Source organism: Malassezia vespertilionis, chromosome 8 (genome assembly GCF_029542925.1).
Source record: "Malassezia vespertilionis chromosome 8, complete sequence".
NCBI classification, from domain to species: domain Eukaryota; kingdom Fungi; phylum Basidiomycota; class Malasseziomycetes; order Malasseziales; family Malasseziaceae; genus Malassezia; species Malassezia vespertilionis.
This window is the reverse complement of record NC_079254.1, coordinates 390,133-417,208: the sequence shown is the minus strand read 5'-3', so window position 1 is coordinate 417,208 and position 27,076 is coordinate 390,133. Positions and strand designations below refer to the sequence as shown.

At 58.8% G+C, this 27,076-nt stretch overlaps 16 protein-coding genes across 16 annotated transcripts; 7 read left to right on the top strand and 9 right to left on the bottom strand.

The window, feature by feature from the left end:
- Positions 1-187: 187 nt before the first annotated feature.
- Positions 188-4,981, bottom strand: MVES1_003737 (uncharacterized protein; the record flags this gene model as incomplete). The annotated part of the gene is made up of 1 exon (XM_056208551.1): positions 188-4,981. One exon carries the CDS (start codon positions 4,979-4,981, stop codon positions 188-190), a length of 4,794 nt encoding a protein of 1,597 aa, XP_056064526.1.
- Positions 4,982-5,448: 467 nt separating this feature from the next.
- On the bottom strand, positions 5,449-6,471 carry MVES1_003736 (uncharacterized protein; the record flags this gene model as incomplete). The annotated part of the gene is made up of 2 exons (XM_056208550.1): positions 5,449-6,041; positions 6,072-6,471. The coding sequence occupies 2 exons, from the start codon at positions 6,469-6,471 to the stop codon at positions 5,449-5,451; spliced, it is 993 nt and encodes a 330-aa protein (XP_056064525.1).
- A 261-nt stretch (positions 6,472-6,732) lies between these two features.
- On the top strand, positions 6,733-7,329 carry UBC6 (E2 ubiquitin-conjugating enzyme; the record flags this gene model as incomplete). The annotated part of the gene is made up of 1 exon (XM_056208549.1): positions 6,733-7,329. The coding sequence occupies one exon, from the start codon at positions 6,733-6,735 to the stop codon at positions 7,327-7,329; it is 597 nt and encodes a 198-aa protein (XP_056064524.1).
- A 64-nt stretch (positions 7,330-7,393) lies between these two features.
- Positions 7,394-8,754, bottom strand: MVES1_003734 (uncharacterized protein; the record flags this gene model as incomplete). The annotated part of the gene is made up of 2 exons (XM_056208548.1): positions 7,394-8,564; positions 8,750-8,754. The coding sequence occupies 2 exons, from the start codon at positions 8,752-8,754 to the stop codon at positions 7,394-7,396; spliced, it is 1,176 nt and encodes a 391-aa protein (XP_056064523.1).
- A 102-nt stretch (positions 8,755-8,856) lies between these two features.
- Positions 8,857-11,680, top strand: MCM2 (DNA helicase; the record flags this gene model as incomplete). The annotated part of the gene is made up of 3 exons (XM_056208547.1): positions 8,857-8,859; positions 8,887-9,179; positions 9,208-11,680. The coding sequence occupies 3 exons, from the start codon at positions 8,857-8,859 to the stop codon at positions 11,678-11,680; spliced, it is 2,769 nt and encodes a 922-aa protein (XP_056064522.1).
- A 121-nt stretch (positions 11,681-11,801) lies between these two features.
- Positions 11,802-12,129, bottom strand: MVES1_003732 (uncharacterized protein; the record flags this gene model as incomplete). The annotated part of the gene is made up of 2 exons (XM_056208546.1): positions 11,802-11,978; positions 12,004-12,129. The coding sequence occupies 2 exons, from the start codon at positions 12,127-12,129 to the stop codon at positions 11,802-11,804; spliced, it is 303 nt and encodes a 100-aa protein (XP_056064521.1).
- Positions 12,130-12,278: 149 nt separating this feature from the next.
- Positions 12,279-13,260, bottom strand: PPH1 (protein-serine/threonine phosphatase; the record flags this gene model as incomplete). The annotated part of the gene is made up of 3 exons (XM_056208545.1): positions 12,279-12,290; positions 12,320-13,135; positions 13,165-13,260. 3 exons carry the CDS (start codon positions 13,258-13,260, stop codon positions 12,279-12,281), a joined length of 924 nt encoding a protein of 307 aa, XP_056064520.1.
- Positions 13,261-13,371: 111 nt separating this feature from the next.
- Positions 13,372-13,928, top strand: MVES1_003730 (uncharacterized protein; the record flags this gene model as incomplete). The annotated part of the gene is made up of 3 exons (XM_056208544.1): positions 13,372-13,767; positions 13,794-13,844; positions 13,872-13,928. 3 exons carry the CDS (start codon positions 13,372-13,374, stop codon positions 13,926-13,928), a joined length of 504 nt encoding a protein of 167 aa, XP_056064519.1.
- A 71-nt stretch (positions 13,929-13,999) lies between these two features.
- Positions 14,000-17,140, bottom strand: RAD2 (DNA repair protein rad2; the record flags this gene model as incomplete). Its single annotated transcript, XM_056208543.1, has 1 exon — positions 14,000-17,140. One exon carries the CDS (start codon positions 17,138-17,140, stop codon positions 14,000-14,002), a length of 3,141 nt encoding a protein of 1,046 aa, XP_056064518.1.
- Positions 17,141-17,215: 75 nt separating this feature from the next.
- MVES1_003728 (uncharacterized protein) lies at positions 17,216-20,161 on the top strand (the record flags this gene model as incomplete). Its single annotated transcript, XM_056208542.1, has 1 exon — positions 17,216-20,161. The coding sequence occupies one exon, from the start codon at positions 17,216-17,218 to the stop codon at positions 20,159-20,161; it is 2,946 nt and encodes a 981-aa protein (XP_056064517.1).
- Positions 20,162-20,177: 16 nt separating this feature from the next.
- On the top strand, positions 20,178-20,664 carry MVES1_003727 (uncharacterized protein; the record flags this gene model as incomplete). The annotated part of the gene is made up of 3 exons (XM_056208541.1): positions 20,178-20,412; positions 20,440-20,493; positions 20,519-20,664. 3 exons carry the CDS (start codon positions 20,178-20,180, stop codon positions 20,662-20,664), a joined length of 435 nt encoding a protein of 144 aa, XP_056064516.1.
- Positions 20,665-20,755: 91 nt separating this feature from the next.
- chk1 (non-specific serine/threonine protein kinase) lies at positions 20,756-22,488 on the bottom strand (the record flags this gene model as incomplete). The annotated part of the gene is made up of 2 exons (XM_056208540.1): positions 20,756-22,367; positions 22,394-22,488. 2 exons carry the CDS (start codon positions 22,486-22,488, stop codon positions 20,756-20,758), a joined length of 1,707 nt encoding a protein of 568 aa, XP_056064515.1.
- Positions 22,489-22,616: 128 nt separating this feature from the next.
- On the top strand, positions 22,617-23,519 carry NEM1 (protein-serine/threonine phosphatase; the record flags this gene model as incomplete). Its single annotated transcript, XM_056208539.1, has 1 exon — positions 22,617-23,519. One exon carries the CDS (start codon positions 22,617-22,619, stop codon positions 23,517-23,519), a length of 903 nt encoding a protein of 300 aa, XP_056064514.1.
- A 95-nt stretch (positions 23,520-23,614) lies between these two features.
- MVES1_003724 (uncharacterized protein) lies at positions 23,615-25,123 on the bottom strand (the record flags this gene model as incomplete). Its single annotated transcript, XM_056208538.1, has 1 exon — positions 23,615-25,123. One exon carries the CDS (start codon positions 25,121-25,123, stop codon positions 23,615-23,617), a length of 1,509 nt encoding a protein of 502 aa, XP_056064513.1.
- Positions 25,124-25,212: 89 nt separating this feature from the next.
- On the top strand, positions 25,213-26,649 carry MVES1_003723 (uncharacterized protein; the record flags this gene model as incomplete). The annotated part of the gene is made up of 1 exon (XM_056208537.1): positions 25,213-26,649. The coding sequence occupies one exon, from the start codon at positions 25,213-25,215 to the stop codon at positions 26,647-26,649; it is 1,437 nt and encodes a 478-aa protein (XP_056064512.1).
- Positions 26,650-26,896: 247 nt separating this feature from the next.
- On the bottom strand, positions 26,897-27,070 carry MVES1_003722 (uncharacterized protein; the record flags this gene model as incomplete). Its single annotated transcript, XM_056208536.1, has 1 exon — positions 26,897-27,070. One exon carries the CDS (start codon positions 27,068-27,070, stop codon positions 26,897-26,899), a length of 174 nt encoding a protein of 57 aa, XP_056064511.1.
- Positions 27,071-27,076: the final 6 nt, after the last annotated feature.

The window sequence follows — 27,076 nt, the reverse complement described above, 5'->3', positions numbered from 1 at the left end:
CCGAAAGCTACGCCATTGGCTGACCAAAAAGATGTTTGCAATCTAACACTAGAGGCTACTGTGGCGCACCAATCATAAGGTGCTAAATGCCCATGGCCCGATACGATCGGTGTAGGCATGCACACGCTGTAAACACGTGGGGGCGCCGTGCGCAGGCCCAGCGAGCCGTGCCATGGAGCTGGGTCGCTTAGGCGTGTGGCTGCGGCCCTTGCGCATTCTCCAGCTCTTCTTCGCCGAGCTTCGCGATATCATTTACAGGCGTCTTCTTCTTGCCCTTGGACTTAATCCAGGACCAGCGATGCACGCGGAAAAGGTAGAAGAACAAAAAGTAGAGGGCAAGGTTGAATACAATGTAGGCGCAGAGGTAGCCCAGATCATTGAAGCGATGCGCGGAATTCATCTCGATGCTGCGCAAGTAGTCTTCGCCCTGGCGCATGGAGCAAAAGCCGCACGTATTGTCGGGGTTCGATACGTAGTATCCCGTCACATTCGGATTCTCCGGCGCAGAGAGCGGCAGGGAAAATGGCTGCAAGTATTGGTCGCATGTCTGGCCAGCGGGTGGAATGACCGTGTTCATTTCGTCGTGGTCGCAGCGCACAGGCTTGTCGTGGATCGCATTGCCAAGCTGGCCTTCGACAATCCATGTAAACGGACTGAGACGGAACATCCACGATCGCCAAAAGTAGGGCAGTTGGTTGGGAGGCTGGACCACACCACAAAAGACAATCACAAAAGAGAAGAACGTCGAAAAGAGGATGGAGGCAACCATGGCGTTGGGCGCCACTGTGGCAACAGCTTGGGCAAACGTGCAAAAGTAGAGCTGGAAAAGCATGTAGGAGCCCCAGCTATAACCCGCACGCTTGCCTTCGTTGCCAAACTGCACCATAAAGTACCACGGAGCCCAAAAGAGCGTGCCGCCGAGAAAGTTCCACGGAACTTCAACAATCGCAGCACTGATCAAAAACGCAACCCAGCTGTACATTTTCGACGGGCGTTCGCGCGCCTCAAACAGCTCGCGGTAGTTGAGAAACATGGGCTGCAGCTGTTGGGAGAGCGAAGTGGAAATAACAAGGGACATGAACACGGCAAACAGCTTGTTTTGCAGCGCAGCAGACGAATCTTTCTGGCCCTGGCCCCAGAAACTCGAGCCGATAAAGAGACCGGCAAAGACGTTGAGAAAAAGCTTGGAGCCCACATAGACGGGATCGCGCCAGTAGGCAATAAAGATGCGCCTGATAGTGACGCGCATTTGGACCGAAGGAGGCTGTGCATACTCACGGTTGTTGCGCTGCGCAGTCTCTTTGGAAATGGCGCCATCGTCGCTGCGGCGCGCCCTAAACACGGCGAGCTCTTTTTCAAGTTGCGAATACAAGGCACTTTCGTGGAACACTTGGAACCAATCCTTGTCGGTAGTCGCCGCTGCACCTGCGCCAATGACATCGAGGATGTACTCGGCTGGGTTCGTCTGTTCGTCGAAAGGCAAGTCGCTGCGCTCCTTGAAGTAGCTCAGCAGCTCGATCGAGTTCTCGCCAATGTCGCCAAAGTAGACCGTCTTGCCGCCTTTCTGCAGCAGCAACAAGCGGTCAAATTGGTTGAATAATTCACCGCTCGGTTGGTGAATCGTGCAGAGAATGGCTTGGCCTTCGTTCGCAAGCTTCTTAAGGAAACGCACGATCGACCACGCCGCTTGTGCATCCAAGCCCGACGTGGGCTCGTCGAGGAAAAGAAGCAAGCTTGGCTTCGCGGCAAGCTCGACGCCGATCGTCAAGCGCTTGCGCTGCTCGACATTCAGACCCTCCGAGACTTCACCGACGAGCGCCTCGGCAAACGACTGCATCTCAAGCAGCTCAATCACCGTCTCGACGTACGCAAGTCGCTCTTCCTTCGGCGTCTCGCGCGGCTGGCGGAGCAGCGCAGAAAACTGAAGCGCTTCGCGCACGGTGGTTTGTGCAAGATGCACATCCTGCTGCTGGCAGTAGCCAGTATCCGCCTGGAAAGAGCGCGGCAGTGCGCGTCCATTCACGAAAAAGTCGCCGTGGACAACGCCAACGTCTGAGCGCTGCGCCAAAACGTTCAGCAATGTCGTTTTCCCGGCACCGCTCTCGCCCATCAATGCCGTCATTTTGCCGGGAGCGACAAAGCCCGATACATCGTTGAGCAGGCGGCGCGGCTCGCCCTTGATCATCACGTCAAAGTTGACGTGCTCGAAGCTGAACACCTCGTCTGCGACATACAACTTGCCTTTAAGATCCGGTTCGCGTTCCTGCGTAGCAAGCATAGTGTCGCCTTGCTCGTCGGGGATCTCGTTTGTCGCTTTTTTTTCCGCGCGGGTTAGCTCGGAGCGCTTCATTACGCCGCGCTTAAAAATCATCACACCGCCCGAGGAGGCAGGGTCGGTTTGGAATTCAGATGCTGCCATGTACAAAATCAAGAAGAAGATCCAGAAGCCAATGATAATGCCCACATTTCTGTGTGCATTGTCCCAGGTATAACCGTAAACAAGGTCAATGTAAGTCGAGGCATCGACTGTGTCTTCACCTGGCTGTCCACCTGCAATGGCGCATACCTTGTTCGCGAGCGGCGCATTAGCATACTGGGGCCCGGAAGGGACCAACTGGCTGCAGCCGAAACGCACGCCGCGGAACTCGTTCGCAAGCAAGACTTCGAAACCAAATGCAACGGGATTACAGTAACTCAGCCAGCGCCACCAAACTACCATGGACGGTCGGGGAATGGCGTAGCCCGCGTACAAAGCACAGTCGATAATCACCAGACCGGCGACCATCGTCGCAACGGCAACGGAGCGCGTCAGGGCCGTGATCATGCGGAAAAATGTCACCATAGTAAATGTGATGAGCGCAGTCAAGAAAAAGAAGATGAAAAACTTGCCCGCGTCATATTCCAAGCCAGTCATAAAGTAGAGGACGATGATAAAACCAGTGAGGGGGATAAAGCGTGAGGGAATATCAAGTAGCGACAGGCCAATCGCGTCGGCAGAAGGGTGCAGAAATGCAAAGCGCTGGTGCCGAATGACAATCGGACGCTGCTCGTAGTTGTTCGGCACTTCGGCCATGGCCGAGAAACTGTTGTAGAGCAGGGCAAAAAAGATGACACCGCTGCGCGAGAACAATCCGCTGGACATTTTTGGCATTTGGAAAAAGACAGAACCCATAATTAGTGCTTGGAACAGGTTGGCAGAAAACATAATGATGAAAATTGGATATTCGCCGAGTGTGATCTTGAATCGACGACGGATGGCGAGGCGCACCTGTTGGCCCCATGTAAGCAAGTATGGACTGTTGCGGCGCTCGTGCTTGGAGCGGAGCTCGCGCATGCGTGTAATGAATTCCTTCTTCGACTCGGGCGTCGCGCCGCCACGCATTTCGCTCATGTACGCCTCGACCTCGGCTTGGTTAGCGCGGCCGAGATCCGAATGACTGAAGGCCATAGCCTGCTCGTCGGGCGTGACGGGGACTGTGTTGAAGGCAGGATTCAATCGGCGTCCAACAGGGTCCGTGCAAGAAACCAAGAAGTCGGCTGTGGTCTGGCGGTCGTGCGGAAGATAGCCAATCGACTTAAAGTAGTCGGCTGCTTGGGCGCGAGGACCAAAGTACACACAGCGCCCTTGGTTCAAGACCACAACCTTATCAAAGAGCTTCGTGAGCGACTCGCCGGCCTGGTAGATACTGGACAAGGTCGTCGTGCGCGCAACATCCGTCGACACACGCAGCGCTTGACCAAATTCGAGGGCGGTGGAAGAGTCGAGACCACGCGAAGAGTTGTCAAACATGACGATGCGCGCACGCGAAGCCAATACTTCCCCAATCGACACGCGCTTCCGCTCACCGCCAGAAACACCGCGGATGGTCGCATTGCCAACCTTTGTGTTGTATGTATGGCGCAGACCAAGCACTGTGGCGATCGCTTCGCGCACGAAGCCCGCATAGTCTTTGCGCTTCGGATACCTGTCCAGCGTAGGGCGATACTTGTCGTTCGGTGCGCGCGCCGCAGCGGCAAATCCAAGCGTATCCGCAACAGAAAGCACGGGAAAATGAATATCATCTTCCGGCGCGTACACGACTTCGCCGCGCAGCGGCCCATTAATCATTTTGTACGAAAAGCCTTCGTAAAGCACGTCGCCTTCGATGCTGCGGTAGCCTTCGCGGTAAGAGCAGAGTGACTTGAGAAACGTTGTGCTGCCAGCGCCGGGACGCCCCAAAACCAGCAGCATTTCGCCGGGCTTGACACAGCCAGTGACGCCGTACAGAATATGCTTTACGTGACGCGCAGTCATGCCACGGAAATCAGAAATGAGGCGGAACGGTGCGGTGAAGAGCGAGCCAAGCGTGGTGTTGAATTTAGCGCCGACGCCGTAGCCAGTGACTTTGAGATCCTGGAATGCAACGCCCATGGTCGGCGGCAGGTAGCCACGCTGTTGCTGCTCCTCTATCGTATCGCGCAAAAACAATCCAAGGTTAAAGGTGGCATGTTCGTCAAAAGGGTCCGCGGAGCCCTGCTTCTTTTCTAAATCGCCTTGCTGGGTCATTTCGTCATTGCTCAGCGAATCTTCTGCCGCAATACGCTGGGCCATTTCCTTGCCGCCCACAGGATCGAGAATATCTACGGGAATGGCACCGCTAGCAGGCCGAGGCATCCATGTCGACTGCGGAGATGTCCATGTCGCGTCGTTGTGCGATGCACCCATATACGGCACCGCATCGTCAAACTGCGAGTTCGCAGAGGTGTACCCAGTCGCAACACTTTCTTGGGCAGACGTGTAATGCGATATGCGGCTATCCGCGCCATAGCCAGAGCGCACATGGCTGTGTGCGTCCGACCACGACTGCAGTTCATCTGTAGTCTGCACATTTCCAGGCGCTTCCTGCTGCGCATTGTTTTCCGCAGAATTCAGCGCTTCGGAATGTGCGCCGTAGACAGCTATGCCCGCATTTGGTATTGGTGGGGCTAAATGCTCAACCATACTCGTTGCAGCAGAGATGAATGGCGAGTGTGGCGCTCGTTTATATTAGCGACAGTTTCTCCAAGTCCGCGGGAGCGCAAATCACTTCATTCTGTGGCCGCGCGTCCGCGCGAAAGTGTACGCGAAAATAAAATTGCTGCATATGGCAGCCCAACCAGCGCAGCGCACCACAGGCCGAGTTCCATGGATTTGCGGGTGAAAGTCACACTCGCGGTTGGCAATCGGCACGTGATGATTGGCATTTGACCAAAACTATCGCTTTCAGCCAATCGCAGTATGCCGACACGGCTGAACAACACAAGTGCAAAAATGCTGGGTAGTCCGCGGAGGTGCAGCAAATATTTGAAAGCCGCGGGAACCGAAGAGTGAGATACAGCGTGGCTAGGCAGCGGCCCAGTACAATTACAAATCTGTAAACGTGCACTGATCACTACAAAACCGTGGGAATCAAGGGCAAGGTAGAACAACTACTTTTTCAGGCTGCGGTGCAGCGCATTGGCAAATTTGATCGCGGCACTGCGCTCGAATCGAATGGGCTCGAGGAAGTGGTCAGGCATCGTTTCCGATGTGAGCAACTTCGCATCGCGCACCTCGTCGAGGTTCGGTACATAGACAAAGTCGTCGCGGATGTCGGCCATCGCGCCGCGCGGTGCATCCGTATGCAGCTGCGACTCCTCCAGTGAGAATTCGAGATCATGCGAGTCGGGGCCCGTGTAAACAATCTGGAATCTGTGCAACGCCTTCGTGGGGTCGGGCAGTTCGACGTAGCGTACAATAAAGCCAGTTAGGTCCTCGTACATGCGCCGGATGGCCTGCTTATCGTCTCCTGTAGACGGTGCCTGCTGCTCAAGTGTGTTATTACGTGCGACCTGCGCATCGAGCTCTGTCCGCGCCGCACTCAGTTTATCCGCAAGCCGCTGTACCTCGCGCTCCAACTTCTGTGTATGCCGCGCTGTGGCGGGGTCTGAGGAAGGCACAGCGTCGGCTTGCTCGACTTCCTTGAGGCGGCGCTCGGCGTGCTCGGCGCGGTGTTTCCAGGAAGATAATGACTCCATCAGATCTGTACAGTCAGTAAATCAAAAATACATACGTCGCTGCCGCGTCTCACTCGCGCGCTTCCATTCTACCAGCGTCTTTTCGCTCTGTGTGACACGCAGTTCCTTGAGTCGGTCAAACTGCGCCTGAATGGCGTCGCGCTCGCGCGTGGCTTGGAGCACACGCTCTGTTATATTCTGTTCGTAACGTGTACGCATATCCCGCAATGCAGCTTCCATTTCGTCGACCGTATTCACCGCAAGCTCCGGATCGAGAGCCGCCATGGGGCGCGCTGCGTCGTTTGCATCGAGCTTGCGCGCCTTGTACGGATACATGTCAAGTTGTGAGCCACCCAATTCATCGAAATCCGTATCGCGTTGGTACTGGCGCGCCGCGGGATCCTTTGGCGGCCGTCCACGTCCACGTCCAGGCACTTTTTGCTGCCCAAACGCCATGGCCAAGCAACGCGTCGGACGCGCGCGCGAGTGTGGGTGACACGTGACCTACTTCGTGAGCGGCACAGCGCCGTTGCTGTCACGCCATGGCCACAAAAGCGGCGGCGAAACGAGTGCGTTTCCGTGTATCCTGACAATAGCTTGCAAAAGAGGCGGCGCTTATGGAGAAGGACCCGCCTCCGCTGTGCTATGCGCGGCCTCGTGAGGACAATATTTTGGAATGGTGCGTAAAATGCGATGACCAACACCAGGCATTTTATCATGCGTGGGCCTTCAAAGACCCCGTACGAAGGCGGTGAGTACTGGGGCCAGCTGCTGTTCCCCAGCGATTACCCCTTCAAGCCGCCGGGTATTAAGGTACAGACGCCGAACGGCCGCTTTGAGCCGGATGCGCGGATATGCACATCCATGAGCGATTTTCATCCTGGGAGTTGGAATCCGGCATGGTCGGTGTCGAGTATCCTGGTTGGGCTCACATCGTTCATGTGCACGGACGAGCTGACGACGGGCTCGATCATTATGCCAAGCAGAGATCGCCGCGTGCTTGCGGCGAAATCGCATGCGTTTAATCGTTCTCAGCGTCGGTTTGCGCAACTCTTCCCGGAATATGCAAGCGAGGTCGTGCGCGACGTGCCGAACATGTCACTGCCTGCACAAGGGAAAAACGCGACGCTCCCATCGCGTAAATCAGCGCGCGCGCTAGATGCGTTGGCGCCCTCGGCAAGCGCAGCGTCGCGCGACGCAAGTGACGTTAAAAAAGAGGCAAATGGCGTGGGTATGCGCTCCGTAGTGATTGGCGTCAGTGTTGTGCTTGCAGGCTTGTTTGCTGCTAAGACCGTCGAGCGGCTCGCTGCATGAGCTATAGAAGTACACCGGGCTCGAATAGCAAGAAGAAGAAGGAAAAGGGTGCTTGGTATATACATTACACATCCAAATCGTCGTCCGGATCCTCGTCGTCCTCGTCGTCCTCGCTCTCCGGCTCGAAGAAAATAGCGCTCTGCCCCGTCGAGCCACGCCATGTACTCGTGCTCGATGGCGCCGGCACGCCGGCATCCTGCTCTTGCAGCTGGAATGTGTACGGCAAAGGCACTTGGTCCCTGCGCGCGCGCTGCTCTTTCGTTTCCGTCAAATTGAACGGCAGCTGTTCGACCATAGCCTGGAGCGATTTGTCCCCTGCGGGCGCGCTCGACGAGTGCTGCGCATGCATATCCAGAGCAAGGATACGCAAGCGATGCGGGGTACTAACATGCGCGCACGCCGCAAGTTCTTCCGCATACTTTCCATGCACGAGCGAAGCGTGAAGCTCGAGGAACCCGAGACCCTGTGCGTACTGCTCCGCATTATCACTATTCGACCCGAGCACCTGCTCCAAAGTAAGCACGGGCGGCATGGCGGAGTGTACGCTGTTATCAAGCGCGTGCAGCGATGTGCGCATATGGGTCGTTGGATCGCGTGCGAGATGCCACCATCCCGGCTCGCCATGCGATCCAAAAGGGCCACGCGCGCCGATGCTGTGCAGCACTGTCCAAAACCGTGGATCCGCTTTCCCGTCGCGATCCAGATCGCGCAACACAGGCATCCCGGCGTCCAAGTACGCGGCGCGCTGCAATGCAGGCGCCGACGAAGGCGGTAGTAAACCGTACGTCTTGTGCATGTAGCGTATTACCGCCGGGGGATGTACGCGGCATATAATCGTAGCGTGTGCCAGACTTGTGCCGTGCTCGGGAATCTCCATGCCACTCCATACCATCGGAGCGACGAGCGCGGCAACAAGCGCACTGGTCTGTGCGTCGCAGTCCATCGCAGTCCGCAGCACAAGGCGCGAGTATGCAGGCATGGAAATGAGTAGGTTACGGAGGAATTTGTAAACGTGTGTCACTTCATTGTCCAGCAAAAGCGGCTCGAGCGCATCGATGCACACAGTCGCGCGCGCTTGCGCAAAGGAAGCGAGCGCGTCACTAAGGCGGCGCTGTACGTCGGCCAACGAGAGCGATGCGTAGCGCATATCCACAATACGCGTTTGTCTTGATAAATCCACATCTACATACACCCCTGGATCCTCTTGCAAGCACACAAGCAACGTGGGCGCGAATCTGTGGTCAGCAGCAGCAGCAAGACTAACCGCTCGTTACTGCGTCGAAGCATCTCGTGCAAGACTCCGTTAGCCGTTTGTGCAGCACCATCTTGCATTAAAACGAGTTCTCTGTATGGAGGCAGCCGTGCATGCGAGCCGCCCAGCACGACGCCGCCATGGTCGAGCACGGCACTCGCGAGGCACGCCATGCAAAGAAGACGGTGCAAAAGTGGAGGCAGCCGAGTATAGCCTTCTTAGTCAGCGCGTAGCGCGTACAGTGCCGTCGCATTTGCGTGCTGCCTCGGACGAGCATGGTACGTTGCAATTTCCGCTCACACTAGTCTTCCGATCAAGATGCGGGTCACCGCAAGCGGCGTCGCTCAACCTCTCGCGGCCCACTGGACCCATCGTCTCCGTGGGGCACAACGTTTGGCGCGAGCGATGGTGGAGACAGCGCGCCGGAACGAGCTTCCTCAATTCCTCCCAGCTCGCTTCCGACGTCGAGTCCTCCGGGCGCTATGTCCGACTTTACCGGCGATGATGAGCAGAGTGTTGTTGATGATGCTGTTGCAGATCTTGACGAGGGCGCGGACGATGACGAAGGCGAAGACTTATTCGGCGATTCCATGGAAGCGTACGTCTCTGCACACCGCTGACGCCAGTGACTATACCGAGAACCCTGAGTTAGACCAGTACGAGAATGTGCTAATCAACGACGAGGATGTTGGCGCGATAGATACGGAAGCGCGGCAGCTCGCCGAGCTCCGCATGGCGCGCCGCGACAGGGCCGAAGGCAAAGGGCGCATATCGCGACGTGCGCCCGACTTTTTGCAGAGCGACGACGCCAGTGACGACGGGATTCTTCCACGCCGGCGGCGTCGGCACTATGACGAGGCAGTCGATGATGAAGCTATGGCTGATGCAATTCCTCTCGAGCAGCTTGGCGATGTCAAGGCCGACAGCATTGCGAGTTGGGTCGCTACGGAGAATGTACGCCGCACGATTGTGCGCGAGTTTCGCAATTTTTTGGTGACCTACATCGACGACCAGGGTGTGAGTGTGTACGGCCAGCGGATCAAAACGCTCGGTGAGCTGAACCTGGAGTCGCTCGAGATTTCGTTCCTCCAGCTGGTCGACGCAAAAGCGATTCTAGCCTACTTTCTCGCCAACTCTCCTGCGAGTATTTTGCCCATTTTTGACGAGGTCGCGTTCGACGTCGTGCTGCTCTACTACCCCAGTTACGACCGAATCCACCCCGAGATCCACGTGCGTGTTGCTGATCTGCCCACTTCGTATTCACTGCGCGATCTCCGGCAGAGCAATCTAAACTCGCTTGTGCGTGTGAGCGGTGTAGTGACGCGGCGCTCGGGCGTCTTTCCCCAGCTCAAGTACGTCAAGTTTGACTGCCTCAACTGCGGCGAAGTGCTTGGCCCCTTTTACCAGGACGCGACCCAGGAGGTGAAGATCAGCTACTGTAGTAATTGCGGCCGGCGCGGGCCTTTTCGAGTGAACTCGGAGCAGACTGTGTACCGCAACTACCAGAAAATGACGCTGCAAGAGTCGCCAGGGACTGTGCCGGCGGGCCGTCTCCCTAGGCACCGCGAAGTTGTCCTGCTCTGGGATCTGGTCGATGCAGTCAAGCCCGGCGAGGAAATTGAGGTCACTGGCATTTACCGCAACAATTTCGACGCAGCGCTGAATACCAAGAATGGCTTTCCCGTCTTTGCGACGATCTTGGAAGCGAATCATATTGCAAAACGCGACGATGCTTTTGCCGCATTCCGCCTCACCGAAGACGACGAAGCAGCCATCCGCGCACTCGCACGCGACGACCGCATCGGAAAACGCATCGTAAAAAGCATTGCGCCGAGCATTTACGGCCATCCCACAATCAAGACGTCGCTTGCATTAAGCTTGTTTGGCGGTGTAGGCAAAGACGTGGGCGGAAAGCACAGGATCCGTGGCGATATCAACGTCCTCCTCCTCGGTGATCCCGGCACGGCCAAATCGCAGTTTTTGAAATACGTAGAAAAAACGGCGAGCCGGGCGGTGTTCACTACGGGCCAAGGCGCATCTGCCGTGGGTCTTACGGCAAGTGTGCGCCGCGATCCTGTTACTAGGGAATGGACGCTGGAAGGCGGTGCGTTGGTCCTAGCGGACAAAGGCGTGTGCCTCATTGACGAGTTTGACAAGATGAACGACGCGGACCGCACTTCTATCCACGAGGCGATGGAGCAGCAAAGCATCTCGATCAGCAAGGCAGGAATTGTCACGACACTGCAGGCGCGATGCGCGATTGCCGCTGCTGCGAATCCCATCCGCGGGCGGTACAATCCCACGCTGCCGTTCAGCCAAAATGTGGAGCTCTCGGAGCCCATCTTGAGTCGATTTGATGTCCTGTGTGTTGTGAAAGACATTGTCGACCCCGTGCAGGACGAAATGCTCGCGCGGTTCGTTGTCAGCTCGCATTTGCGCGCGCATCCCCTATTTGATCCTGAGGTTGACGAGGCGCGCGCAGCAACGACGTGGGACGCAGACATTATTCCGCAGGATATGTTGCGCAAGTACATTACTTATGCGCGGGATCGCATTCATCCACGGCTTGATTCTCTGGACGAGGATCGACTCACACGTTTGTACGTGGATTTACGGCGCGAGAGCATGAATACGGGTTCGTATCCTATCACTGTGCGTCATCTTGAGAGCATGATTCGTATGGCGGAAGCAAGTGCAAAGATGCATTTGCGTGACTACGTCCGTACGGACGATATCGATGTGGCAATCCGCACCATGGTCGAGAGCTTTGTGAACGCGCAGAAAATGAGCGTGAAGCGTGCACTGGAGCGTGGATTCCGCAAGTATATTCACAAAGCGCGCGATCGCGACGAGCTGCTTGCGTTCCTGCTCGGCGGGATCGTCAAGGACCGCATGCGGTTCAACCAGTACGGCAGCAGACGGCGTGCAGACACGCCCACGACCATCACTGTGCCGCTGCCCGAGTTTGAGAAGCGCGCGCGGGAGCTCGACATTTTCGATGTGCGCCCGTTTTTGCTGAGCCGTGTATTCAAGTCGAATGGGTACATCTGGGCCGAGGCCGAGGAGACGATCACGAAACGATTCGGAGTGTCCGACTAGGTAGTTTGCCTTTCGCAAAGTATGCATTGTTGACGCAATCGCAGTGACTATATAATTCTGCAGTCATCGCACTTGGCATATGTCCTACCAGGCACCTACCTACGTTGCACATTGCGCGCCACTACGCCGCACCGTCTTCGGCCTTCTTGCCAAACGACATGGAATTGGAGTGCTCATAGAGGTACGCGCCGCCCTGCTTGAGCTGTTCCTGCGTCTTTTGGATGTACGAGTCGCGGTCCATCGCAGTCCGGTTGGAGCGAAGAGAGATGCCCTCGGTAGAAATATCAATGCCCGCCGCCTGTGTGAGAATAGCTGGAACGCACCTTGAGCTCTTCCTTCTTCTGCCTTACGGCTTCCTTTGCCTCGTTTGAGTGGCGCACACCCGTGACAATCGCATAAATAAGCGCGCCGATCACAATTACGCCAATCCAGTCGGAGATGGTCGCCATGATGGTCGAGTGCGGTCCGACTGTGCCAGGCAGGTGGTATTATATAATCAACACGCGGTACGAAACATATCATTACAGGCAGCCGCGGGCAGAGTCGCTATGGATCCGAGGTGCTTTTGTGCATCGAGAGCGGAAATATCGGGGCTAGATTACAAAAAGTACTAGGGTAAGTATGCATAGAAGAACGTACGTCGGGGACACGGCGGGAAACAAGGGGCTCGCCCGTGCGCGGAGCAGGGTCAAACTGGAGGAATGTATACTTGAGGTTTTCGTCAATCTCCATAATCGCAGCTTGGTTACCACACCGGTAGCAGTAGTTCGGTGCAGAGAAGATGGTGACCACGTTCCTCTCCTGCGACCAGTTGAACCCGTCCATAACAAGCTGATGGGCCCTAGCCACAAGCGTGAGGCCATTGTTGTGGTTGAACGCCTCGCTAATATCCTGGCCAAACGTGTAGCCAGCGCCGCGCGGGGATATGCCCCAGCCGCAGCGGTCGTCAGGGTCGGACCAGAGCAGGTCGCACATGGGCCCTTCGTGGGGGACTTCTTGGACACGGTCGATCGAGCGGATCTGATCGAGGGTATCGATCGAAGGGGAAAGACCGCCATGCAGACAAAAGATTTGGTCGTCAATCAGCGCGGTCAGCGGCAAGTAGTCGAACAAGTCGGTAAAGTACTTCCACACGTTCGCATTCCCGTACTTGCGCAGGCACTCGTCGTAAAAGCCATACACCTGCGTAATCTGGCGCGACTCGTGGTTCCCACGCAAAATAGTCACACGGTCGGGGTGGCGCACTTTGAGCGCGACTAGCAACGTGACTGTCTCGACGGAATAGTACCCGCGGTCGACATAGTCGCCCATAAACAGGTAATTTGTATCTGGCGAGTTACCACCGATGCGGAAAAGCTCCGCAAGGTCGTGGAACTGTCCGTGGATATCGCCACAGACCGTCACAGGGCAATGCACAGGCTGTACATTGGATTCTTCCAACAACACATCACGAGCCTATTGTGAGTTTTTTTTTAGGCACATACCTTTTCGCACAGTCGCTTGATATCGCTCTCGTTCAGTTGCTTGCACTCGCTGAGGTAGCTGATCCACTGATCCTGTTCTTGGATATCGACAGACATCGCGCAGAGAAACGCGCGTCGCCACCGCGGGCAAAAACTACCTCGTCGCCCACGCATACATCACGTGATGTCCACGCGGCTTCCGTCGCCCGGCGTGCTCATGTTGGCCTCATGCTGCGTGGTGTGGTAAAGAATGCGTTGCGTGCGCCCATGCGCAGCCTGACGACGTCTGCCGTGCGCTGTGCCGAGACGGAGGCATCCAAGTACCCCAAAGGCACGATCATCCCTGGCTCCAAGGTCGATCCGCAGCTGGGCAGCTACCCCGACATGCCCGAGCAGAACCTGCAGTTTCGCCCCTACTTTAGCAGCTGGTGGGACAAACAGGACCGGCACAACTTTAATGAGCCTGTCCAAGAGCAGGACGATATTTTGAACATGTGGGCGCCGGATGCGTACAAAACGCCCGGCCCGTACGCTTTGAAATGCTTTTCGATTGCCGTCGCAACCATTGCGACCTTCTCCTACTTCCTCTATCACAACCAGGCCGAGCTGCCTGCATTGCGCAAGGTACGTTTACAGCTGTGCTCACACAGACATTTCCCCGCGGAGGGCTTGCGCAGGAGCTGGGCGGCGAGCACGCTAGAGTACGTTTGCCACGCAACTCACTCCAGGCCCGTATTCCCTCGGACGATGCCGGTGAGGACGATGAGGAGCTCGACGAGGAATAGTCTGCGAAGCATGGCATGGCTTCATACCCACCGTGTTGTTCCGTATTGTCCATAGCCGACATAACGCTTTCCTACACACTATCTAGCGCCGATGTACGTCCCGCATGCAAGTTGGCCGCTTGCGATGCGCGCCGCTCTTGCGCGGCACGCCGCGACTTGCTGGGGCGCGGCGAGTACGTTTCCTCGTCGCTCTCTGCTGGCGTGGAACGCCGCTTTTTTGGGGGTGCACGCGTGTCTAACGTTTGATTCGCCGCGCGGAAATCACGCACGACTTGCTGTAGCCTTGTGGAGCCAAAGGTTGTTTTGGGCCCGGCGCGGTGCGATGCCATCTGACCGGAGACAAACCCAGACTGGTCGAGTGTCGCTTGGATTCTGTGCATGCGCGCATTCTTGCGCTGCTGCTCCATCACGGGCAGCACATACTGGTCCGTCTTGGTCGTGGGCCAACGCAAGTATTCGCCTAGAAAGGCACGGAGCGCGTCCAGATCGGCGCTTCCCCATTCAAAAGGCGCATCGCTCGTATCCACGTCGGGCGCTACGTATGCCTCCTTTTCTGCTGGATCAGGCCAGTTGTCCGAGAGATGCACGCGATCGCGCAGCGCGCGGATGATCCGTTTCCGGACCTTGGTCCGCGCATCGTCGCCTGTCTTATCAACGCCGACCTGGACTTGTTTCCACCAGTCGCGAAAAGCGTGCAAGCTGTCCTCGCCAGGGAACAAGGACAAAATTTCCATCGCCATAACAGGCCCTACGCCAGGGAGCCCTTCGGAGTAGTCACTGCCGAGCAAAAAGGCGAGCTGAATAAGCCGTGTCCTGTCCAGGCCCAACTCGCGCTGGATATCGTGCAGCATGTAGCACTCTACCATGCGATGTGGGTTAAACATGTTGCGGTACACAGGCGTTCCGCCAAAGAGGAACACGTCACTATCGTCGGTAATGATGCCGTCGACCAGCGATTGCGACGCGAGCTGCGCGCATTGCGCTTCAGCTTCCATCGGCGCGGTCAGGTAGGGAAGGCCAAACAGACGCAAGAGCGCTTGGATCTCGGTGACCATCTGCAAATTCACATCGGCCTCGGCGCGGCGCAGCCTGCTTCTTTCTTTATGCAATGCCTCGACCTCGGCGCGCACTTGGCGCTGGAGCTCGCCGGGATCGCGGCCGCTTGTGGTGCTGAGGAAACGGACAAAGTGCGTTTCATCATTGTCTAGCGCTACGCGCTTGTCTTGTCCGTCGGCTAGAGGAAAGCCATCGGGGCCAAGCTCCACGGGCTCGGGCGAGGGTGTCGGCGACCATGGAACCGGTGTTGTTTGGGGTATATCGGCGGGGTGCATAGGAGGTGTGTTGTGTGGTGTATTGTGAAGGGTGTCGTAGTGTGGAGAGCTAGCGCGCTGGATCTTGATATGCGTGGGTGCCGGGGGTGATTTGCATGCGTCCTCAGGGGAGGCAGCTTGTGAAATGCTCCCTGGGCTTGGCAAAGTCTCGGTGGGAGCCGGCACGCCTGCGTTTGTGTTAATCACGGCATGTTGCGAAAGAGGGGAAAATTTGGGTGTTGAAGTGAAAGCCTGCTCCAACGGCGCAACGTTTTGCTCGGCCACCTGGTCGCTGCAAGGCGCTGGCGCAGACGGCCATGTCTCTTGCTTGATAGGAGCTGCCTGTACTGCTGGCGGCGAAGCAGCTGCGCATGCAGTGGACGGCATATGGGGCGCCGCATCAGAAATAGAAACAGTGTCATGTACATCGCTGGCCATCGACGCACGCGTGATTTTCCCTTGCGCCATAGCACCATGGCTTGCCCGTACAGGCCGTACATCCTCCAGCTCGTTATCCGACATTTCTTCTACCACATCTCCGGGCTCTGTGGTCTTTGGCACAGGCCTACTCTCCATCTCGTGCGTCTGCACACCCTGGCCCTCGCTCTCCTGATCGTCCAAAAACACAGCAGACGCCTCGACAGGCACCGAGCGTCCATACAAGCGCTCCTCGTGTGCATCGAGCCCCGCCTCGATCCATTGCTGTCTGCGATGCTGTTCGGCACGCGCAGCAAGCATGGCAACTGCGCGTTCTTTTCGCACGCGCGGATCCTGCTCCTCATGTACCAAAGCATCCAACGCCGCATCGCAAGTCGAAGGGATCGTGACGTCCTCCATTCCCAGTGCATCCTCGTCGTCCTCGATATGTGGAAAAGGCGCATGCCGCTGCTCCTCCTTCTCGATATCGATAGCTTTTGTGGCGCTTGTGCCTGCATCGCCCAGTGCATATCCCCCCTCGCTCTCGGGCCGACGCACGAGCACGTACTCGCGGTTGCGTATCCCTGCAACACGCAGAGGCACCTGAATATTCGCATTCCCGAGCTCGTCTGTGACGCTCAAGACCGTCTGTGTCAGTTCGTTGCGTGTCTTGAGCCCCGCAATCTGCGCACGCGAGAAATCAATGGCAGTGGGCGCAGCGGAAAGCATGTCCTGCAGACGATAATAGTTGGTTGTGCGCGACTGTGCGCGTAAATCGCCGACCAGCTCGTACTGCAGGTCGGTCGGCAAGCTGCGGAAGAGTTCCGAGTTGGTATCGAGATCTTCTGGCGCGATGCTGTTCATGAGCGAGCGCAATTCAGACTCTGTCGCAAGGCGCAAATCTCTTTGCTGTGTCTCAGACGCAAGTGTTCCTTCTGTAAGTGCAGGGAGTTGGTAGGGGTCCTTGTGCCATGACTGGCGCTTCTTTGCAGCACTCTCGTCCACAGGCGCCGCATTGGTCACCATTCCCGTGACTTGAGCGTGATTCGTGCGTCCAACGGTATCGTAGTACACGGTGCCGTCCTCGAGTCCGTCTGCGGTCGCCTGTGTGTGTCCATGGACATGTGCGAGGGCCGCTTGGCGCATTTGCGCCGCGAGCAGTTTCTCTGCTGCGTGTGCGTGCGACTCGGACGCTTGCGTGCGCCGCGCTTTTCTGTTTGTAAGTGTCCTGCGTTTCTGTATGGGCGCGCCACCATCAAAAACAAACACCGGCTTGATTCCATAAAACAAGAGTTTCAGAATGCGCCACAAAAAACCAAGCAAGTGTGCATTGGCAAGCGTTTTGCCCTCCTTGTCGCGCATTGCCATCTGAAAATGGTACAGCCAGATAGACGAGTCGATCGCAAGGCGCTTTCCTTGCAGCGACTCCAAGGCTACCGGCCGCGCCGCTGGTGCGAGCAGCTGCCATAGCCCTTGGACGCCCATGGCAGCGCCGCGAGGCTCGAGCGCGGCCCCATGTATTTACTCAGCGGGTCACAACCCTGTGGAGGTCCTGCAGCGATGCTTCACGACGACATGTTGGCAAACGCGGCTCTTGTGCTGCTCCTGGTACTACTCCTGCGTTCCGGGATTAGTACCGTGTTGATTCTTATCGCACTGGTCTCACTGCTGCTGTGCAATCCCCATGTGCGCACGTTTTTGGAGCTTGCCGCGCCTGGTCACCTTGCCTCGGACAAGAGCACAGAGCGTGATGCAAAGCGTGTAGATGCACTGCGCGCGTATCTTGTGGATCTTGCGGATCAGAAGCCGAAGGATATGCCGCAGCTGCAGGGATTGATGGATCTCGATGGCGTGCCTGGCGTGGTGCGCACCGAGCTTGAGAAGACGTTTGGGCTGTTTAGGCGAGACTATCTGCAGTACTGGTACGACCCGATTTCGTTTGGCGACCCTGCATTTCCTGATGATGCAATACATAGCCTTGTTCACCTGGTCGCGCAGATCTGTATGCGATTTGCGCAGTACCAGCGCATGCATATTGCGTCGGAGCTGTCGTTGACCGCGCTTGGCGTCCTTGTCGCAGCGCTGCGAAGCCGGCGCGAGAATGCTGCCGGTGCTGCGGATGTGCACGCAGATGTGCATGCATGCGGTGCTGGCCTGTGGGAGAGTAGTGAGGCGCGCATCGCGAGTTTGCGCTCGTCGATCTCGTCCTTGCTCCTTCAGAACCTGCCCAAAGAGGACAGTCGGTCGCCCGCGCTGGTGGTGATGCTCACCGACATCCTTGCCAAGCAGCTGTGGAGTGTGCTACAGACACAGAGCGACCCTGATATGGTGAACCAGTACATTGTCAAGTACGGAGCGTCGTCGGGCGACTCGGCGATTGCCGCTGTGCTTGTCGGCGGAGCGCCGCCAAGTGCGGCGCACGCTGCGGAGCAGAGCGTGTCGCTGCTAGACGCCGCATGCGCTAGCGACGATACGCCTGTGCTGCACATGTCTACGTTGGACGCTTCGGGTGCTGTGACGACGCCTGCGAATGCTACTGCGACGCAGCAAACGGCTGCTGCTTTGCACGATGCCTCAGGGGCGGATAGGGAGGCCAGTACAGAGCTGAGTACGCCTGCGCTCTGTGACGAGGGCCGTGGCGAGGGCCGTGAGGAGCCACACATTTCTACAGACGATGCGCCAAGTGCGACGACCGAGGCCAACGCGTCCTCTGCATCATTGGCACTGCCCCTCGACGCGCCCGCACCCAGCTACGCAGTCCGCAAGCCCCGCACAAAAGACGTGGAAGAGATTCTCAAAGCACGCAATCCGCACATTATGGATCCCTTTGAGGCGTACATGCAGCGCCTCGATGCTTCCGACCAGCACCGCAATGCAGAAGGCATCGCACTGCTCCAGCTGTACACGAACTTGAATGCACTGCACGACACTGTTGAGCTCGGCAAATCAACGCCACAGCTCTTTGAGAGCGACGCGCGGTCTGTACTAGAGGCCGCGTACGAAGCATTGCCCGTGCGCGCCGTTCCTCCGCCCCTTCCCGACGCACAGGTGCGCACTGCGATCCACGAGGCGCTGCAAATGCGTCTTGGCACGCCCAACGCGCTGCGCCCCGTCGGCGCGGCAGTCGTGGCGCGGCTACAGCAGCTCTGGGACATGTACCAGTCTAGTACCCGGCGCAAATCGATACCCCCCGACACCCAGCACCTTGGCCTTGCATACGAGCCGCGGCGTCCCGCTTCGCAAAACAGCGCTCGACATCCATCGCCGCGCCCCGAAGCACCAACACAAGATACGATCCCTGTCACCATCTCTGTGATGGACGTCTCTCCCGACGCAGGGGCGGAAACGGTAGACGTGCGCACTTTGCAGCTTCTCATCTCAATCGAGAGCGCAGAAGACGCCGCGACAGGGTCCGGGGGGTATGCACTCCTGCGCACTTGGCCGCAGTTGGAGCAGTTGCAAAAAGAACTGGAGCGCATGTATGCCCAGCGCCCCGCCGACACTGTGCTGGTCGAGCGGCCACCGAGCCTGCCGAGTTTACGCCGCAAGTCGAGTGCCCAGGCGTGTGCAGCGATCCAGGCGTACCTTGCAGCGCTACTGTCGCCTGAGCGCGGCCAGCTGGCATGGTTCAGCACAACGCAGGCCGTGCAGCGCTTCATAGACAAGACGCGCGCCGACGACGCCAGCGTGCCGACAAAACGCACGCCAACACTCATGACGAGTCTTGGGGGAATGAGTCGGTCGTTTGCGAGCGGCGTTGTTGGCGCTGCCGGCACAGCGCGCAAAGGATTCGAGCAGATCAGCGCCGCGGCGCCCGCGCAGCGCGCTCTGTTTGGTGCGAAGGAGCCCGAGCTGCCCAAGCCAGCGCTGCCCGCGCGGAAACCAATGAGCGCGTTGCCGCTGCCGCGGCGCCCCGAGAGCCCCGAAACAAACCCGATGCGCCCCGCGTCGCCCAATAAGCTGTCGATGGCAGAGCCAGAGCTTGCGCTCGATGCTTGCTCGCTCTCGTCGCACGACATCGATGCGCTCCTCACCGCGGTGTTTGCCGCCGCACACGAGGCGTTCAATCTGCAAGGCAGCTGGACCTTTCGCCGCGGCCTCTTGCGCGTGCTTGAGCAAGTCGTGCGCACGACGTACAGCACGAGCGTGATGGGCACGCTTGTCTATTTTGCCGCGATGCTCACACCCAGTGCGCTGGCCGCATGGGTCGCGTACCTCCGCGACGCCATCTGGCCCAACGGCGTGTATAGCCAGGAAGAAACGCCGCCGCGCACCGCCGAGCAAAGACGCGTCACGGCCGTGGAGGCGCGCAACGTTGTGCTCAGCTATACACCGACCCAAGCAGCGTATGCCCTCGGGATTGGCGGCAAGCAGACGTGCATGGACGCGATGGCAACCGTGCACGACGTGCTCACCGATCCAGCTGTTTCCTTGGACCTCCACCTTACTTTGCTCCTGCGCGTGTTGGACTTGGGCAAGGGCGTGGCATCGGGCAATCGGGTGTAGTGTGTTCCGTAGCGCGATGCACGACGAGGGCGCAGCGCCGCGCCCGGATGGGTACAAGCGCCACGCCTTCAGTCCACAGACCGAGTTTTTTGATAGTACAGTGACGAATATGGCGCGGCCATTGACGCAGGCGACCATTACCGTGCGTGTGATCAAGAGCTTTGAGTACCGTACCATGAAAGCGCTCGTGCTCCGCGACGTAGATTTGACCGCGACGAATGCACTGCAGCTCGTGGAGCGGTGCAAGCAAGGTACGTTTCCCGCACATGTTCATGCAGATGTACGTACGGAACCGTCGTTCAAGGCGTACCGCAACTATGTCGACAAGCTCGGTACGTCCTTTCGCCGCTCACCCAGACACCCTCAAGCTGTACACACACGCGCACGGCGCAAAAACGACCAACCTGATCATCAACTTAGACCATCCCGAGTGGATCTTGTCCACTGATGCTGCCGCCCCCCCACTGTCGGCGTTTGGAATCGGTGCGTGGCGTTTGCGCTGACGATAGAAAACGAAACGGAGCTAAGTTTGTTTCACCGCGAGGCGTACACGCGCTTTCTAGAGCACCCTGAAACGCGCTGGGAAGCGCCTAGCTAGCTATGTAGTCGTGCAATCAAGTCGTGCACGTTGGCATTGGCGCACAGGCTGCGAAAGAGGCGGCGCCATTCCAGCGGATTGCCTTTGCTCCGCCGCATGAGCACAAAACTGTGTGTGTGTGTGGCCGAGTGGGGAACGTGGTGCAGCTCGGGCGGGAGCTCTGCAATGCGCTCGATGCGCACCTCGCCTTTGAGCGCACACTTGCGCCGGTCGACGAGGCCCAGCCGAATCCGGACGCCGCGCGCGCTCAGCGCTTTGGCGTCGTGGCTAGGCGGCTGGGCGTCGTTTTGTGTCATGCCGTGGTATGCCTCTTGGAGCTCCGCCTCTTCGCCGCCGATCGGTTCAAAGGTGAACTGTGCATTTTCAGCCTGGAGTGCCGCGGCCACGGCATTGGCGACCTTGCCGGGCTCTTGGACGCTGTAGAAGCGCGTGAGTTGCACGGCCATGGGTGCAGCCGTGGATGCCTGTGTAAGGTACCCAAGCGCCTGCGTAAACTCGTTTAGCCCCTCGGTTTGCGTGGCGCCGACGGCCTTGGAGCGCGGCGGGAGCTGCGAGAAAAGAGGCCGGCGCGCCAGCGCGGGCTGCGCCGTCGAGGAGGGGATACCTTGGTACCCCACGCCCATGCGGGGCTGGAGCGCCTCGGGCTGTGTGAGCGAGAGATTGTCTGGGATGGATGCGCGTTTTCCGTCGCTGTGCAGTGCAAGCTGCATGTCGCCCGAGACAATAAGCCCTTGGAGGAGGCGTTCGGCGAGGCTTACAGGATCGTTGCACTTGCCCAAGGTAAGCAGCGAGTTCTCGCGCGTGAACCAGCGGTGCCGCTGGATCTGCTCAAGCGTGGAGCGGCGCCGTGGATCAGGGTGCATCATGCGGCGCAGCAAAGAGAGTGCGTCGCCGCCAATAGCCGTCCAGGGCGCCATGCGCAGCAGCTCGCCAGAAAGGTACGCTACGTACTCGGGACTGCGTTTTGTCGGCTCGTCCCACGGCGTGTTGCCCACGAGCAGCGCAAAGAGGACAACGCCGGAGCTCCAGACGTCGACAGGCTCGCCATGGTACGGCGTCCCGTTCATCTCCGGCGCAATGTAGGGAAGGCTTCCGCACGTCCCGTGCAGTGTGCGCTCCTTGCCTTTGTATCTGTACACGCTGCACAGGCCAAAGTCGGCGATTTTTAAATTTCCCTGTGCGTCCAGGAGCATATTCTCGGGCTTGATATCGCGGTGTGTGATCCCTTGCCCGTGGATATAGACGAGGCCTGCAATGAGCTGCGTAAAGTAAAAGTGCGCCAAATCCTCTTCGACACCCACATCCGGTGCTAGGGTCAGTTGTTGCGCACACGCACCGATCTTGTCAAACAAGTCGCCGCCCGCGCCGAGCTCGAGCAGAATATAGAGGCCGCGCACGTAGTTGCTCGGCGCCGTCGAGTCAAGCGGGTACTCTACGGAGCCCAAAAACGCAAGCACGTTTTCATGCTTCAAGATGCTGTGGATCTGCACTTCCTTTTGCAGTGCGCGCCGATCGATGGGCTGGCGGTGGGTCGTCGGTGCATACGACACCACTTTGACCGCCGCTTGTGGGTGTTGGCTCGACTGGGGATTCACCGCACGGAATACGCTTCGGTCAGCGCGCTGGAGACGTACCGCGAAAATCCACCGCCACCAAGCAGCTGGACAATGTGGTACCCAAGGACAGCAGGGTACGATTCCCCAGTCGACGACGTGGGCCTGGCAGACATGCGCGCGTCGCCAAGTGTGTTGCACCTGGCGCGTGCACTACATACATAATTCCACCCATGCGGTGCGTACATAAATCCGCGCCCGACCCGCACGTCGCCGCTGCGCTCCATGCCGCGACGCGGAATCGATGCGTGAAGCGGACGAAGCAGGCAGCGACGCCTCGGCGCTGGATTCTGAATGCAAATCCGTGCGCACCGAATCGCTGTACAGCAACACGAGTGCTGCGTCGTCCGCGGCAAGTCTTCCGTCGGTCGAAACGCTCGTTCGGCAGCGCACAGCGGCAAACGAGCGCGTGCAGCCATCGCATGATGCTCCGCCCAAGACGCAGGAGCCGAGAGCGCGGATCGCGCGCGGCCCATCGAGCCTGATTCAACAGACGCCCAAGGTCCTAGTGCTGGATCTCGACGAGACGCTGATACACTCGACGCTGCGGACCCAGCCAGTCTGGGGCATCCTCGGCGCCCCCTATACCCCCAACAATGCGGAAAAAAAGGGTGCGAACCGCAGTAACGGTATCTTTAGCTTTCTGGGGCTCGGTGCACGCACGCTGACGGCCCAGGCGCCGCCAAGCTCGCGCCTGCAGCCGGCGATGATCGAGGTCACGATCGATGGGCACCGCATCTTTTACCAGGTGTACAAGCGGCCGTGGGTGGATTACTTTTTGCGCAAGGTCGCATCTTGGTACCATGTCGTAATATTCACAGCATCTATGAAAGAGTATGCCGACCCGGTGATTGACTGGCTCGACGACGGGCAAGGTCTCATTTCGGGCCGCCTCTTTCGTGACTCTTGCACATTGCGGAACGGGACATACCTCAAGGATCTGGTTGTGGTCGAGCCGGATCTGCGCCGCGTCTGCCTTGTGGACAATTCGCCGGTGAGTTATGTGCTGCAAGAAGCGAATGGCATCCCGGTCGAGGGCTGGACCCACGATCCAACCGACGAAGCGCTCCTTGACTTGCTCCCGATCCTCGATGGGCTGCGGTACGCTACAGATGTACGGCATATTCTCGGCGTGCGTGGTTTTTAAAAAGCCGGGCGTGCTGTGCCAGGGCCCGCAGCGCTTAACTGAAGGGTACGTGGATTTTGTCGCAGATAGCCATGTACTGTTTCGTCTATGCATACCTACGAAGCCGCTGTTTCCTGCGCTTTGATATACGCCTGCACACGTGCGTTGCGCTTGGCGCGGCGCTCGGATAGCACAGATAGGATATTGTTGTGCCGCGCCGTCGGCACAGATCCCGAGCGGACGAGCAGCTGTGCAGTCGGCTTGGCACCCGGCGCTTCGTCAGGCGCGCCCGCATTTTGCGCCGCATAGTCGCGGTCGAGCGAGGCAGACAAATCCTGCACGCTCTTGGTCCCGCGCCAGCGCTGTGCCTTGGTCATCTTGAGCATCAAGCGGCGCTCCTCGAACATCATCTCCTGCTGGAACAGGTGCGTACGGAGAAACTCTTTTGAGATGCTCGGGAACACAAACGGCTCCAAAAGGCCGACCTCGACCTTTTTAAACGTCCTGCCCCGGCCCACGGCGCGGCGCTTCTTTTGCACGCTGTACGTAATGCGCGAGCGGTACACCATGGACCGCGCCCAAGTAGTGCGCAGCCCATACACAGCAAGCAGGTACGACCGCAGCACATGCTTGTGCACATGCAATGGCACACGGAACGTCGCTTTCCACGCATCGTACGGCTCGCCACGCGGTGTATAATTGCGCACGAGACGCGCCGTCATGTTCGGCAAGAACTGCAGCTTTCCCGCGCGCTGCGGGACAGCGTACCAGCGCGGGGCAACGGCGCCAAGCAGCTTGGTCGTCGGCGCATCGTCCAGGTACACGACAGAGCGGTCGCGCTGCTGCCACGCAGTCGCCCATTCGGCGCGCCGTGCGTCGGGCGAAAGCAATTTCCACGCATCCCACGCCCGCTCTTCCTCGCTCTGCAGCAGCGCACGCCAATGCGCCGCACGCTCGCTGGCATCGGCGCCTGGCATCGGCACTGGGAGTGCGCCGTCGCCCGGAAATCCAGCAGAGTAGCCCGTGCGCCACCCCATCTTGCGCATGCACGCAAATGCAACACGCACCAGGGCTTCGGCGCGCTCGTCGTCGCTCAGTGACTGCCACACGGGCTGCAACAAGATATCTGCCTGCTCGTCCACATCCATGGTATCCCAATCGCCAAGCTCCACACGCGCGCGCTCGCCGCGCTCCAGCTTTGCGCGCAGTGCATCGCCAGCATCTAGCAAGAATGCATCCAAGCTCTCTGCTTGCGCTGCACGCTGCAGCTGCGCCGCGGTGGGCTCCCAGCCGCGCGCACGCGCAGTTCGGTACGAGCGCGCAGCCTCGAGCTCGGCAGCGAGCCATGCGGGCGGCACAACATCGCCGCTCTGTGCCGCAGCTACGTACGTCGCTAGCTCATCGCGCTGCTCCGCAGAAAGCCATTGCCACCGCAAAAACTGGCGCGCGCGTGCAGGCGTTATTGGTGCGCGCATACTTGTCGCGGCAGTTGGGGGCGCCGGCGCCTCTGCGACGTGAATTTCCGCATGTCGTGCGGACGTGCTGATCATTTGTGCCGTGCGCATTGCGGCTGGCATGTGTACACGGACGCGGCTAAGAACGCGCAGCGCAGTACGCTCCCACATCGTGCACCACAAAGAAGAAAAGCCGCCGCGGCGTGGTTTTGTGGTCACGTGTACTTGCATGCCGCGCGCTGGGTGTGGTACCAGCCCTTATGAACCCATGGAGTAGTCCGTGGGAGGAAACGGCGCCCAGTGCAGATGCGCTGCATGGCGTGCCACGGGGCGACGTGCATGAGGAGCGTGTGCAGTCCGTTCCGGAGCCCGACGATCCGTGGGGCCAGCTGCAGGCTGAGCATTTGCGCTTGGCGCCGCGTGCGCCGAGGTTAGATTTGCCCGCGCCTACGCCCGCGTTCTCTGCCATGACGCTCGATCCTGGCGTTGCACAGCTCACGACAGAGGCCGTTGCGATTGAGGATAATGTATGGGGCGATGGAAATACGGTAGCGACACGGACGTGGGCGGCAGCAGAGGCAGAGGCAGCAGGGACAGGGACAGGGACAGAGACAGCAGAGGCAGAGGCAGAGGCAGAGGCAGCAGAGGCAGCAGAGGCAGCAGAGGATACAGCGGCGGCGCAAGGGGATGCACGCTCTGAAGCGTACCCAGTCTCCGATCCGCCACGCGATGCTACATCGTTACCAGCGCCACCCGCCGACTCCGGCCCGTCCAAGCTAGCGAGGCTCAGCGCCGCAGTAGCGAGCTGGCGAAAACCGCGGCCTACGCCAAAAGAGGAGAAGGAAATTGCGGCGCGAGCCCAAGGATGGCGCCAAGTCGAGTCGCCGAAACCCACTTCCTCGTCGCTGAGCGGCTGGCTCTCGCAGCGCAACACAAGCACGTCGGAACCACAACCCACGCCGGCCATGCCCGCCTCTTTGCACGGCACCGAGCACAATGCTGCTGTTGATCCGTGGCTTCAAGGCGCGCCTACGACGCTGCCCGTGCAAAACACTGCGGCAGTGCTGAGCGCGTCGGACTTGAGCTGGCTCGACGCCGCGTCTGCTCCGCAGCGCGCCGACCCCGTCGTCGAAGGACGGTACCCCGGCGCGTACACAAGCACGGTTGCAGATGAAGCGTTGGATTATACCAAAGGCCAGCCGACGCTCTTTGCGTACGACGAGTACGCAGTCGAGGAACAAGCCGCCGCCGACGCGCCGCAGGCGTACCACTATGCGACGTACCAGGACGAGGGAACGGAGACGGTCGGCAAAATGCACGACGTACCTGCACGCCCGCGTATTCTTGCTGGACCCGCTGCGAAGCGCACGCCAAGCGCTATGGCGCCGCAGCGGCGAACAACACAGCCGCCGCCACCGCCACCGCCGGCGGCGCTAGACTTGGACAGGCTGGATGCATTGCGTCCAAGGCCAGCGGTGAAGCCCAAGCCACTCGCACCGCCACCGCCGCCCGCATCAAAAGTGCTCAATCGCGCCTTAGGGAATGCGCGCAATGTGCGTGTGGCGCCAGCAGGGCCGCCCCTTACCAACACGGCTCCGCTGCATCCTGCACCGGCCAAAGCAAGCGCGACGCGCGGCACCGCCAACGGCAACGGCAAGCTAACCGAGGCGGATTTGCATTTCTTCGAAGGCCTATAGGTATATATCACAATAGCTAGCTAGTGGGCACCCGCGTGTCTGGAATTCGCGCACGTCTCGTCAGGGCACCCATAATTTTGTGTGCGTTGGCATCTGCAATGTGCTTGTCTGCCATTGCGCTGCTGTATGGAGCGCACCAAAGATAACCTTTCCGTAGATGCCGGCATGTACCCGTGTGCTCTTAGCAGGCACGTCCACGGCCTGCACCGCAATGCACCATCGTCCATCGCCGCATTCATTTGCGCGCCTACTTGGACCCCTTGACCTCCTTAAACAGGACATGGCGCTTCACGACAGGATCGTACTTCATCAAACTCAGCTTCTCCGCGACACGCAAACGACGTGTCGTGTACATAAACCCCGAGCCCGCCGTCGACAAGAGCCGTGCGACAATCACGCGTGTTTTGGACTTAACCGCCATGCTGGA